This window comes from Chenopodium album, chromosome 4, assembly GCF_948465745.1.
Source record: "Chenopodium album chromosome 4, dcCheAlbu1.1, whole genome shotgun sequence".
Lineage (NCBI taxonomy): Eukaryota > Viridiplantae > Streptophyta > Magnoliopsida > Caryophyllales > Amaranthaceae > Chenopodium > Chenopodium album.
The window spans coordinates 77,533,530-77,547,014 of NC_137837.1; the positions used below are offsets into that span (position 1 = coordinate 77,533,530).

Consider the following 13,485-nt stretch of genomic DNA (forward strand, 5'->3'; position numbering starts at 1 on the left):
TGTCTACTACACATTAGCTGGTAAGTTGGGTGTTAAAAAACATAGCACAAACATTTGATCATGATATAAATTTTGTTGGTTGTTGTTGAAGGTGAGATTCTTCATATCTTCTGCTCAACTTAAGTATTTATTTCGCGATTACATGGACATATTGCATCATCTTTGGCCTTCAAATATCGAAAGCAACTACAAAATGGTATCTCACCACATCCGTTCTTCTAGTTATCCTTCGAATTCTTACCCAATTGTTGATCAGTTGGAAGAACAATTGTGCAGATTAAGGTCATGTCAAGCTGCCTCGACTTCATCAGTCACCAGCAAACTTACAGGCCTTGAAGATTTATACAAGTGTGCTGATCAATTTCTGCAACTACCTCTGAATCAGAAAACAGTATGCCAAACTCAAAACAAAAATTGGGTTGAGGAGGTGTTAAATGGATCTTTAAGGCTACTTGACATCTGTGCCACCTCTCGAGATGCTCTAGTACAGTCTAAGGAGCGCCTGCAAGACATACAATCAGTGGTACGAAGAAGGTGCAGTGATGAAATTGACACTAGCAATGAAGTCGTTGAATACCTTAAAACACGAAAGACATCCAAAAAGATAATCAAGAAGTGCTTGAAAGATATCAAGGAAGTTGACAGAACTAATGAGACTAATGCCACTGAGAGCATGCTAACAGAAGTGCAAGCATTGACAGTTGATGTTTTCAAGTCCTTGTTGTCCTACATCAGTGGATCGCAGAAAAGTAGCTGGTCTTTCTCAAAACTTGTCATCCAAAGATCCGAGAAGGAAACAGAAGCATCCATCAGTGAATTTGAAGTTGTTGATGCTACTCTAGAGCTGATGATTAGCCAAAAAAAGAAAGTAAATGTTGATAAGTCACAAATAGTGAAATTAGAGTCTGAAGTTCAAGAAATCGACGAAGTGTTAACATGCTTATATAGGCATCTGGTTAGGACCAGAGCAACTCTCCTCAATGTTCTTAGTAACTAGTACAAAAATTATTCCATTACAAAATTTTTGATAGGTGAAAAAACATTCTAGCTATACACAAATAAACATTATAGAATTTTATCCAATTTGTGTTCCATTTTATTCTTATTTGAATTCATACCATCATACATTACAATATGCCAGATATGTAACACTAGTCAATACTTCAAATCAAAGGAAATTAACTGAGAGAGTTCAGATTACACCAAACTTTCTAGTTTATGTTTCAAGTCATTCTGTTTTTAAATTACATCAAATTGTGAAAGAAATGACTGTTAGCTTTAACACAATGTGACCAAGATAAATTTTGACTGATTATATATTGTGTATTTTCTTGATAAAAATTGAACAAAATAGGACGGACTTTTTCCATTACAGAGTGTACTGGGACAAATGATGGCATTCACAATAACTAATCCTGTTACGATTCGATTTGTCTAGATGAACATAGCATGGTCTATCTGCTACAGTCAAGAAATTGCCTACTACTTTCAAGGATTATTCTATCTCATTCCTGTATCATATATTATATATATGTAATTTCCTACTAAGCACCTGAATTCAACGCTACTCGTGTGCATCATGACAAATCATTGAGCACTTCTGCAGTACATTATATATACTAGAGATGAGTACTTGTCATAGCCACTCGTGCATAGCGCATTATTAGGATCATGATACAAGACTTTGTAGCAGAATATTACTATATAAATAATAATAATAAAAAAAAACTAAGATCACCAAAAGATCATATTCACTATAATAAGGGATTACACAAGATTCAGAAATCACATTAGCTGTTTAGTTTGGTGCTATTAAGCACAGAACAAACATTGGAGAGAAGCTATTGCAGGTATTGTCTGGTAGTTGTATATCAGAAAATCCTTCATTTCTGTAATTAGCCTTAATTGATGTGTAATGTTAACAAATTATTTAATCATCGATTGATTCATTAGTTGGCGAAAGAAGAGACAATGAGAAACAAGCCCAACGAAGACCATGTTATCAGACAGAGTTTCATTTAATTTTTTGATGCCTTATGTCTTCTGTTACCTTGGTATAAATAGAGTCTTTAGAATGAGTTATTCATCAACTCAAAATTTCTATCTTACAACTCTAAGCCTCTTAACAAAACTAAAAAAAGAATATCTAAAATGGCTTCCATCCATACTCGATCTTTCAGTTTCCCTTCAAACTCTCACCCCGTTTCAGAACAATTGGATCAACAATTGAACAGATTGAGATCATCTCAAGCTGCTTCTACTTCATCCCTTACAAGCAAGCTTAGCGGCCTTAATGATTTATACAAGTGCGTTGAAGAGTTTCTTCAACTGCCCCAAAATCAGAAAACCGTATCTCAATCTCAACAAGTATTAGATGGATCTCTAAGACTCCTTGACATTTGCTCCACATCTCGGGATGTCTTGGCAATGACAAAAGAAAGTATCCAAGACATTCAATCAGTTCTTCGAAGAAGGTGCAGTGGTGAACTTGACATTACTAATGAAGTCGCTGAATACCTAAAAACAAGAAGAGCTTCCAAGAAGACAATCAAGAAGTGCTTGAAAGATATGAATGCAGTTGAGCCCGTTGCCATTGAGAGCATGCTCAAGGATGTGCAAGCGTTGACTGCTGAAGTCTTTAACTCCTTGTTGTCTTACATCGGCGGATCACAGAAGAGTAGCTGGTCTTTCTTTAGCCAAAGATCTGAGAAGAAAGCAGCAACTTCCTTTGATGTTGTTGACGCTCTTCTTGTGAAGAAAGTGAATGTTGATATGTCACAACTAGTAAAATTAGAGTCAGAAATTCAAGAAATCGACGAAGTTTTGGAATCATTGTTTAGGCATTTGGTGAAGACCAGATCAACTCTTCTCAATGTCCTTAGCAATTAGAATAGAAATTTATCTCTGTACAAAATATTTTTTGATACATGAATATACATACAAATGAATATACTATACATACAATTATCTCGAATTTTTTCTGTGTTATACTGTTATTCAAGTTCATACTTTCAATCATGCCTTAAAGACACTTAAATATTTGAAATGAAGGTAAAATAAAATAATAAAAATGACTGATAGTATGAGACATCATACATGATTTATTACAGTTAACAAAAAACAGTAAATATTGTTTTAGTTGATAATTTAAGAAATTCTCTGTTTTCTAAGACAAATTAGAGGAAATGATAAGCCTTTTCTTAAGAAAAAAAAAAAAAGTTAACATAAGTAAATTCTTCATTAAGATTATTATGAAAATTCAACTAAGGTTGATTATCAGAATGATTCCATGTGCAGGGAAGCGTTGAATTGTATCGCGAATTAATTGCTAATTAGCTGTACGATTCCAATTGTCTGCAGGAGCTTCAGAAATCAGTATAATATTGTTGTATAAGGGCGTGTATGACAGTCATTAAAAATGCAGGTTCTTGTTGTATATAGACAATATAGTCAGGTACTTACCTACAAATTTGGATCATGTACACAACTTCATTGTTGTTTATTAATGTTTTTGAGGTTCCTATCCTCGCGATTGTATTCATATGTATTAAAATAACAGAATATGTGATTTGTTAAGTAGCCAACTGATAAAATGTGTCATTTCTACTCGTGTGTAGCAGTTGCTTAGGATCATGATGCACATACAGGGAGCAGCATATAACATTGAATATTTTGTGAATATAAGTACATAATTTTATATAGGTTGTTCATATATATGTAATAGGCACCATTAAAGAAGAGTACTCCTGCAGTACATTATACTAGAGACGAGTACTTGTTTTGCCACTCGTGTATAGCGCATTAGTAGGATCATGTACAAAACTTTGTACTTTGTAGCAGAGCATTACTATAAAAAATAAGGTTCATGATCATATTCGTTGTAATAAGTGTATGCACACGATACAGAAATCACATTAGAAACATATAACAAACATTTGTAAGGAGCTATTTTAAACTAAGACATTATCTTGTAGACATTGTCTGGTTGTTGTATAGCAGAAAATCCTTCATTTCTTTTATTCGCCTTAATGGAGTATATGGTATCAACAAATTATTTAATCATCGATCGATTCTTTAGTAGGCGAAAGAAGAGACAATGTTAAACAATCCAAAGGAAAGACATGTTATTTCTCTGAGTTATTTATTTTTTGATTCCTTTTGTCTTCTATTGCTTTGGTATAAATAGAGCCAAAGAAGATGAGTAAGTCATCAAATCAAAACTTCTATCTTTCAACTCTTAGCCTTAAAACAAAGTATAAAGAACATAAAATGGCTTCTTACCACACTCGATCTTTCAGTTTCCCCTCAAACTCTCACCCCGTTTCTGAGCAATTGGATCAACAATTGAACAGATTGAGATCATCTCAAGCTGCTTCTACTTCATCCCTTTCAAGCAAACTAAGCGGTCTAAACGACTTATACAAGTGTGTTGAAGAGTTCCTTCAACTACCCCAAAATCAGAAAACCGTATCTCAATCTCAACAAGTATTAGATGGATCTCTAAGACTCCTTGACATTTGCTCCACATCTCGGGATGTCTTGGCCTTGACAAAGGAAAGCATCCAAGACATTCAATCAGTTCTTCGAAGAAGGTGTAGTGGTGAACTTGACATTACCAAGGAAGTCGCCGCATACCTTAAAACAAGAAAGTCATCCAAGAAGACAATCAAGAAATGCTTGAAAGACATCAATACAGTTGACAAAACTAACGAGTCCAGTGCTGTCGAAAGCATGCTCAAGGATGTGCAAGCATTGACTGTAGAAGTCTTTAACTCCATGTTATCCTACATCGGCGGATCACAGAAAAGTAGCTGGTCTTTCTCTAAACTTGTTGGACAAAAATCTGAGAAGGAAGCAGCAACATCTTTTGATGCTGTTGATGCTATTCTTGTGAAGAAAATGAATGTTGATATGTCACAACTAGTAAATTTAGAGTCAGAAATTCAAGAAATCGACGAAGTTTTGGAATCATTGTTTAGGCATCTGGTGAAGACTAGATCAACTCTTCTCAATGTCCTTAGTTATTAGATAGAACAGAAATTTTTCCTGTACAAAAATTTTGATACATGAACATACAATACAAATGAATATACATGATACTGATACAATTATCTCAAATTTTTGTTGGGTTTATCAATTTTATACTTTCAATTACGCATTAATCATACAAATTATGAGATACAAGATTCACTCAATCCACAAACAGAAATCAGTAAATTTAACTTGTTATTTCTTGTAAATTATCAGAGAAATTCTCTGTTTTCTAAACACAATGAATGAAAATAAAAAAAAAACCTCCCTTGAGAAAAACAAAAAAACTAAAATTGAATTAAAAAAATACAATAATTCTTCTAGCATTTATTCATCACATAATAGAGAGAAGTAGGAATCTAATTGAGGGACGGAGGGATTACAGTCTATAATTAAGGTCGATTATCAGAATGACTCCATGTGAAGGTAAGCTGTAAGATTCTAATTGTCTGTAGGAGCTTCAACAAACTCAGTATTAATGTAATAAGGGCGTGTATGACTGTCGATAAAAATGTGTGTTCTTGTTGTATACAAGTATATTATTTAGGTATTCGCCTACAAATTTGGATCATGTACACGAGTTCATTAACATTTTTAAGGCTCCTTTGCTTGCAATTATGTTCAATTCGTTTAAAATTGACAGAAAATGCAAATCATTAATTGATTTGTTAGCTAGCTTACTGATCAAATGTGTCATTTCTACTCGTTTATAGCAATTGCTTAGGATCATGATGGACGTACAGGGAGCAGGATATGATATCGAATATTATTGTGAGGATCATTAGACGATTTTTAAATTGATTGGTAGTTCAAGTCATTTTTAATATATGAAGTATATATATGTTATTCGAGCTCTTTATTTCACCTTAATAGCTCGTGCTAGATCTTTAACACTCAGACATGGTCATACAGATAGAATATTTAGGCATGCAAAAATCAAAATCATGGAGAATTTTCACAAGACAACTTAGTTGAACACTTAGAATGAAACGACCCATAAAAAAAAAAAAAAAAAAAAAAAAAAAAAAACCAATGTAACATTCCTATAATATTATTTCAAAAGTTGATGTTGTACATGCTCAAACTATAATATAAAAATGAATAATGGTACTTATTACATATTGAGTTAGTTGTAATAATCTTTTTGAGGTTTTTGATTTTTTTAAAAATAAAATACAAATAAAGAATTATTTATGATAATTAAAAAGTACCATCGTTTTTATTTTAGGGTATGTATACATGGACGTTAATTTTGAAATATGATATATAGTGTAGTACCTCGAGACAACCTGCTTATTTTACGGATTAACTCATTAGCTAACTTTTTTAATGTACGGAGTAGCTAGCTCATACACACAACATTAGCCTGTACACATAGGGCATGATCGACTTCACGATGACCTAACTCTTTAGAAACGTTTAGGTTCACAAATTAAAGTGGTATGAGTTTGAAATTAGGAATAAAACTAGGGTGGTATGAAGTTGGAACTTAATTCTCAATACCTTGTGTTTGATTGTTGTACAAAAATGAAAATTTTCCTTTCGTTTGATACCTTGAGGCTGGAGTTGTGGTATGAGTCATACATACCTCCCCCTGTTGAGTTTCAAAACCCCATACCATTTGGGTTTAAGAAATGGTTTTAGAAATTAGATTTTTCTTAGCATAAACAAACATGAGGTATGTAAACCCTATACCTCATACCAAAAACTTACAAACCAAATTCTCCCAAAACATGAAAACATGAACTCCATAGTTCGGTATGACGAGTTGTGCATGCCCCCTTGATGGAATCAAAAAGAGCACGAAGCAATGTCACAACTTTCCCCTTGTATTGTCTTGTACTATGTTACTTAGACTCTTCATTTCACTTCACGTACCCGTGTCGGATCCTCGACACTTGGACATTGGACATGGATATGACACTCGGACACTTCACTTTTAGTTCAAAATCATGTCATTTTTTTTCATCAAATAGCTGAGTTAGACACTTGGACACATACCCGTGTCGGACATGGGTACTCGAGTCCAAGTAACATAGGTCTTGTACATAGTTGTACTTGGTCATCATACATACGAGGGCAATCCAAGCTTGGCTTAACCCAGCCAACGCGAGGCCAAATAATTCCTAATTTTGGGTAAATATCTCAAATTTGCTTAGTTTCACAACTAGAGGACCACAGTTTTCAATACTACTTCCGTTTCTTATTCTTCGTAATTTGCAACAAAAAAATATTTTATATGATAAAGGTTGAAAGATCACTTCCAACCTCCAATATCGCGTAATTCGGCTTTTCGAAGCCATTCCAAAATCCAAACTACTCAAATTGCTGCTCTCACCAGTCACCACGTGGCTCTTATACCCTCAAGGAATCTACACATGCGCTCGGTTGAGAATTGAGGTTGCTTTGTTGCATTCTGTCACCTGAGTTTAAGGTGGATGTACTCTAGCCAATAACTGAGATTGAAATGGTTGCACAGAAGATGTTTGATGAAATGCCTAAATGAAATAATATTCGCTTTATTGCTTGGAACGCTTTGATACTTTGTTTGGTGACTTGATGTAGGCAGCTTTCCTGATGATGATTCCGTGCTTCGTGTTCTTTCTCTGCGTCCACTCGAACGAGGGCTTGGATGAAGAAATAAGCTCAAGGACTAAACTAAGGCGCATAAGTTAGACAGTTATAAAGGTCATTGCAGGGTGTAATGTAGTGATTGATATATATGGAGAAGGTGAGTTCATTGCCGCATAAACCGTTATGTGTTTGGCAAATGGCAATGTTGGGTGTTAGAGGAGTATTATTCCGGGGAACACGGATGGTTATGGAGTTATGGAGTTTGCAGTGAATGAGCGCGAGCATGGCAGCAATTAGCAATTCTTTGAGCACTCTCTACGGCATATATAATATGTGAGATAGGTACTAAACTCTTCCACTCGTGTTTAGCGCGTTTTAAGGATCATGATGTTTAAATTTATAGCAGAGTACTGTATGCTAAAACTTAGCTAATCACCACATGATTTCACTTAAACAAGGGGATACAGAAAGAAAATGCATCAGATGTTGGGAGTTAACAAACATTAGACAGGTATTGGATTAAAATAAGACGAATCTTGCAGATTTTGTATTGGTTGTTGTAGAACAATGGATCCTTCATATCTTTTCTTTAATTGATATTAGCTGAAAGTCCACTATTGATCGACTCGTTGCCTCGTTGGTTGGCCAGCTGAGAAGAGACAATGTGAAACAACCCCAAAGGAAAACCATGTTCTCTCTGAGTCTTACTTAATTTTTGATTCCTTTTGTCTTCTGTTTCTTTGGTATAAATAGAGCCAAAAGAATGAGATAATCAACAACTCAAAACTTCAATCTAATAACTCTAAGCCTCTTAACAAACTTAAAAACAATATCAAAATGGCTTCTATCCACACTCGATCTTTCAGTTTCCCCTCAAATTCTCACCCCGTTTCTGAGCAATTGGATCAACAATTGAACAGGTTGAGGTCTTCTCAAGCTGCTTCTACTTCATCCTTGACCACCAAACTTAGTGATCTAAATGATTTATACAAATCAGTTGAAGACTTTCTTCAATTGCCCCAAAATCAGAAAACCGTTTCTCAATCTCAACAAGTATTGGATGGATCTCTAAGACTCATTGACATTTGCTCAACATCTCGAGATGTCTTGGCAGTGTCAAAAGAACAGATCCAAAACATTCAATCAGTTCTTCGAAGAAGGTGCAGTGGTGAACTTGACATTACTAATGAAGTCGCTGAATACCTAAAAACAAGAAGAGCTTCCAAGAAGACAATCAAGAAGTGCTTGAAAGATATGAATGCAGTTGAGCCCGTTGCCATTGAGAGCATGCTCAAGGATGTGCAAGCGTTGACTGCTGAAGTCTTTAACTCCTTGTTGTCTTACATCGTTGGATCACAGAAGAGTAGCTGGTCTTTCTTTAGCCAAAGATCTGAGAAGAAAGCAGCAACTTCCTTTGATGTTGTTGATGCTCTTCTTGTGAAGAAAGTGAATGTTGATATGTCACAACTAGTTAATTTAGAGTCAGAAATTCAAGAAATTGATGAAGTTTTGGAATCATTGTTTAGGCATTTGGTGAAGACAAGATCAACTCTTCTCAATGTCCTAAGTAACTAGAATAGAAATTTATACTTGTACAAAAAATTTTGATCCGTGAATATACATACAAATGAATATACTATACATACAATTTTCTCTAATTATATTTGTGTTCTTCAAATTTATTCTTTCAATTATTTTTTCAATCGCACCAAAGTTACTCTTGAAGCCTGAAAAACAGATGGTAAAAATAATATTTAACGGTTTAAGATGCATGATTACAAAAGTCAATTACTGTATTATACTCTGCAAGTAATTCTCTGTTTCTAAAGTGAAATCGGAAGGTAAAAAAAAGTCTCTTTGAAGAAATATTAATAAAATGGAATAATAAATACAATTATTTTCCAATAAAAGAGATTATGATTAATTGAAGGTTGATTATCAGAATGGCTCCATGTGAAGATACGCGTTGAATTGACTTATGAGTGCATAGCTTATTAGCTGTTAATATTCCATATGTCTGCTAGAGTGCTTCAAATATATTGTAGTAAGGGTGTGCATGAATGCATGAAATTGTATGGTCTCCTATAATCAGGCACTCTCCTTTATTCTCGGTTCATTTCCACTCGTGTGTAGCTGTTGCTTAGGATCATGTTGGATGTACAGGGTGCAGGATATGGGCATTATATGTTATATCAATATATATATGTACAATCCAAAATCAATAGTCAATTAATCCAAGCATTGTTCGTGATATAAATTAGCTGGCAAGTTGAGTAAGAAGAGAAAATATGAAAAATAACCTTAGAAACCCTTACAGATAAATAAAATCTTGTTATCTTTCACTTGTTATAAGATTCTATCTGCTTTCTCCATTTTTATAGCTTTAGCTTGCATAATTGCATGATTTCGTAGTATTAACAATTGATTCTGAGTTTAATTGTTTAGGCTTGTTTGGCATCAGTTTTGGTTTTTAGTTTTCTGTTTTTTTGAAAACCAAAAACCAAAAACAGGAAACAAGAAAAAGGTGTTTCCATTTTTCTGTTGTCAGTTTTTAAAATTATCATAATTTTAATAAGTTTGTATAATTTTTGATTCATTATGGGACACATATCATATACTTTTAGAAAACAAAAAACCAAAAAACAGAAAACCACAACAATGCCAAACGAACCCAGGTTTCTGATTTATTAACTAACTTATATCAGATTTTAATGTGGCAGTTTATGACATTACATATGTTTGGACTTCAGGGCATCCTTATTATTCTCTACAGTTGAGCAGGCTCAGATCAATCAACTAATTAGGTCAAACCAAGGCGTAAATCTACATGCCAAGCAAGCTAGGACTAAGAAGTTCAGGAAGAGTAGGTAATAGCTCGGATGAACTCTACTACTCTAGTCATTTTGAAAACGAAAACTAGGATGTTAACATGGTAGTACATACTAAACACTTACCCTCGGTTGGATCCCTTACTACCCTCACTTGTTCATCATGTTGAAGGACGATGTTTAGTTCTAGCTTAGGGGAGGTGATTCTTCTAAGTTGCAAGAGTCCCAAAGGACACAAATTTTCACTAATTAAAGACATTTAGTATTTATTCAATTCACTTTTTGTACATTTTTTCTAACAATTAATTTTCACTAATTAAAGACATTTAGGATTGCATATATTGATCTAACATACAATGTCATATCCTGATCCCTGTATGTCCATCATGATCCTAAGCAACAGCTACGCACGAGTGTAAATGACAACCATATATCAGTAGGATAGCTAATAAATCAATTAATGGTTAGCAATTAGCATGTTTTTTAAATAGATCGAGTAAAATTTGATGAACATATAGGAATCTCAACGTCACCTTCCCTTAAAAAATGTAAGAACTCGTGTGTATGATCCTAGAATAAAGGGGTGTGCTTGACTGTAGGAGACCATGCAATTTTATGCATTCATGCACACAATAAATTATCAAGCTCTCCAGCAGACATCTGGAATATTAACAGCTAATAAGCTATACATTCTTTAGTAGATTCAACGCGTACCCTCACATGGAGTCATTATTGTGAATTTGTGATAAACAGATAATTAACCTTCATATCAGAAGCTGATAATTACTTGCTGTATTATTATTATTATTATTATTATTTTTTAATTTATTTATTTCTAATAGAAAAACTTTTTTTTCCCTATAATTTCATATCAGAAACTGATAATTACTTGCTGTATTTTATAAAATTTAGTAAATCATGCAATTCGTACTTTCAGATTTTTTTACCCTTTGTATTTCAAGGATGCAGTAACTTTGGTACGATTGAAAGAATGATTGAAAGTATAAAATTGAAGAACACAGATAAAATTAGAGAGAATTGTATGTATCGTATATTCATTTGTATAGTATGTTCAAGTATCAAAAATTTTTGTACAGAGATAAATTTCTATTCTAGTTGCTAAGGACATTGAGAAGAGTTGATCTTGTCTTCACCAAATGCCTAAACAATGATTCTAAAACTTCGTCGATTTCTTGAATTTCTGACTCTAAATTTACTAGTTGTGACATATCAACATTCACTTTCTTCACAAGAAGAGCATCAACAACATCAAAGGAAGTTGCTGCTTTCTTCTCAGATCTTTGGCTAAAGAAAGACCAGCTACTCTTCTGTGATCCGCCGATGTAAGACAACAAGGAGTTAAAGACTTCAGCAGTCAATGCTTGCACGTCCTTGAGCATGCTCTCAATGGCAACGGGGTCAACTGCATTCATATCTTTCAAGCTCTTCTTGATTGTCTTCTTGGAAGCTCTTCTTGTTTTTAGGTATTCGGCGACTTCATTGGTAATGTCAAGTTCACCGCTGGACCTTCTTCGAAGAACTGATTGAATGTTTTGGATTTGTTCCTTTGACACTGCCAAGACATCCTAAGATGTTGAGCAAATGTCAATGAGTCTTAGAGATCCATCCAACAATTGTTGAGATTGAGATACGGTTTTTTGATTTTGGGGCAATTGAAGAAACTCTTCAACTGATTTGTATAAATCATTAAGGCCGCTAAGTTTGCTTGAAAGGGATGAAGTAGAAGCAGCTTGAGAAGATCTCAACCTGTTCAATTGTTGATCCAACTGCTCGGAAACGGGGTGAGAGTTTGAGGGGAAACTGAAAGATCGAGTATGGATGGAAGCCATTTTAGATTTTCTTTTTTAGTTTTGTTAAGAGGCTTAAGAATTGAAAGATAGAAGTTTTGAGTTGTTGAATATCTCATTCAGAAGCCTCTATTTATACCAGGATACTAGAAGACAGAAGGAATCAAAAATATAAATGTAACTCAGAGAGATAAGATGGTCTTCCTTAGGGTTGTTTCACAATGTCTCTTCACAGCAAACTAACCAGCTCACGAATCGATTACAGATAAAATTTTCTGTGAATATTATTATAGACTTGATATCAATTAAATTAATGAATTGCAGGATATTATGTTATGCAACAACCACTACAAAACTGCAAGATGTGGTGTTATTTTAATGAAGCTCCTTAAGAGCTGTTTCTTTTAATCAGCAGTCCATGTTCCGCGCTGAATCACTGCAGTGTAAACTGCGCGCTCAATCAGTCAATTGACGCTCAATTGCTTCAATCCAAAATCCAGCACCGTACCCGTCCGTGTTGAAGCTAAGACTCATTTGCTGTATACTTCAAATTAGTCAATTGCCAAACTCATCACACGCTTTATCGACGAATCAAGCATTCATCAGTCACTGCATTACACAGTACTATATGTTGTCTATGACTTTCAAAACCAATTTCTCCGTGTCAATGTAGGACTAGAAATTGATTATTCCCTCTTCAGAGCCTCCATTTGAGAAGTGGCAGAAAAAAAGTAAACTCCAATTCAGAAACCAAAGCAGTCCAAGAAGTAATATCTCTCATAGGCATTTCATCGAACACCTTCTTCGTGCAACAAATATATAGCCATTTTGATTTAAAGCGATGATGGTGATAGATGAAGGCCACGGTGGTGGAAATGTGTCAGCTTGGGTTATTAAAAGGGAGGTGTTAGTTAGGATGGTTTGGGAAATTTTTTGAGGGTATTTGTGTAACTCCATCTATTGTTAACCATGATTAAGATCAGAGTTGTTAGTTTAATAATTGGGTTTTAATGTCATTAATGCTATAATTAATATAATAACTATAATACATGATTACAAGCTTATCCCTGATAATAACTTTGGCGAAAATTGATTTAATCTAATAATATCCCGCTCGATTGTTTAAAAAACAAAAAAGTGAAAACTGAGTGTTACCAAAGATAATTTTTTTTTTTTTTTTTTTTTTTTTTTTTTTTTTGAAACAACTAAATTGAGGATTGAAACCAATGACCTATATTGTACAT

The 13,485-nt window shown here is 34.1% G+C and overlaps 5 protein-coding genes across 5 annotated transcripts; 4 read left to right on the forward strand and 1 right to left on the reverse strand.

Moving 5' to 3' along the window:
- Positions 1 to 142: 142 nt before the first annotated feature.
- Positions 143 to 997, forward strand: LOC145628241 (uncharacterized). The gene has a single exon (XM_081680540.1). The coding sequence runs from the start codon at positions 143 to 145 to the stop codon at positions 995 to 997; it is 855 nt and encodes a 284-aa protein (XP_081536666.1).
- Positions 998 to 2,151: 1,154 nt separating this feature from the next.
- On the forward strand, positions 2,152 to 2,889 carry LOC145628244 (uncharacterized). Its single transcript, XM_081680541.1, has one exon. It carries the CDS (start codon positions 2,152 to 2,154, stop codon positions 2,887 to 2,889), a length of 738 nt encoding a protein of 245 aa, XP_081536667.1.
- Positions 2,890 to 4,269: 1,380 nt separating this feature from the next.
- On the forward strand, positions 4,270 to 5,028 carry LOC145628245 (uncharacterized). Its single transcript, XM_081680542.1, has one exon. It carries the CDS (start codon positions 4,270 to 4,272, stop codon positions 5,026 to 5,028), a length of 759 nt encoding a protein of 252 aa, XP_081536668.1.
- A 2,725-nt stretch (positions 5,029 to 7,753) lies between these two features.
- On the forward strand, positions 7,754 to 9,180 carry LOC145628246 (uncharacterized). Its single transcript, XM_081680543.1, has 2 exons — positions 7,754 to 7,762; positions 8,359 to 9,180. Exons 1-2 carry the CDS (start codon positions 7,754 to 7,756, stop codon positions 9,178 to 9,180), a joined length of 831 nt encoding a protein of 276 aa, XP_081536669.1.
- Positions 9,181 to 11,545: 2,365 nt separating this feature from the next.
- Positions 11,546 to 12,283, reverse strand: LOC145628247 (uncharacterized). The gene is made up of 2 exons (XM_081680545.1): positions 12,086 to 12,283; positions 11,546 to 12,019 (listed from the first exon to the last, which is right to left on the reverse strand). Exons 1-2 carry the CDS (start codon positions 12,281 to 12,283, stop codon positions 11,546 to 11,548), a joined length of 672 nt encoding a protein of 223 aa, XP_081536671.1.
- Positions 12,284 to 13,485: the final 1,202 nt, after the last annotated feature.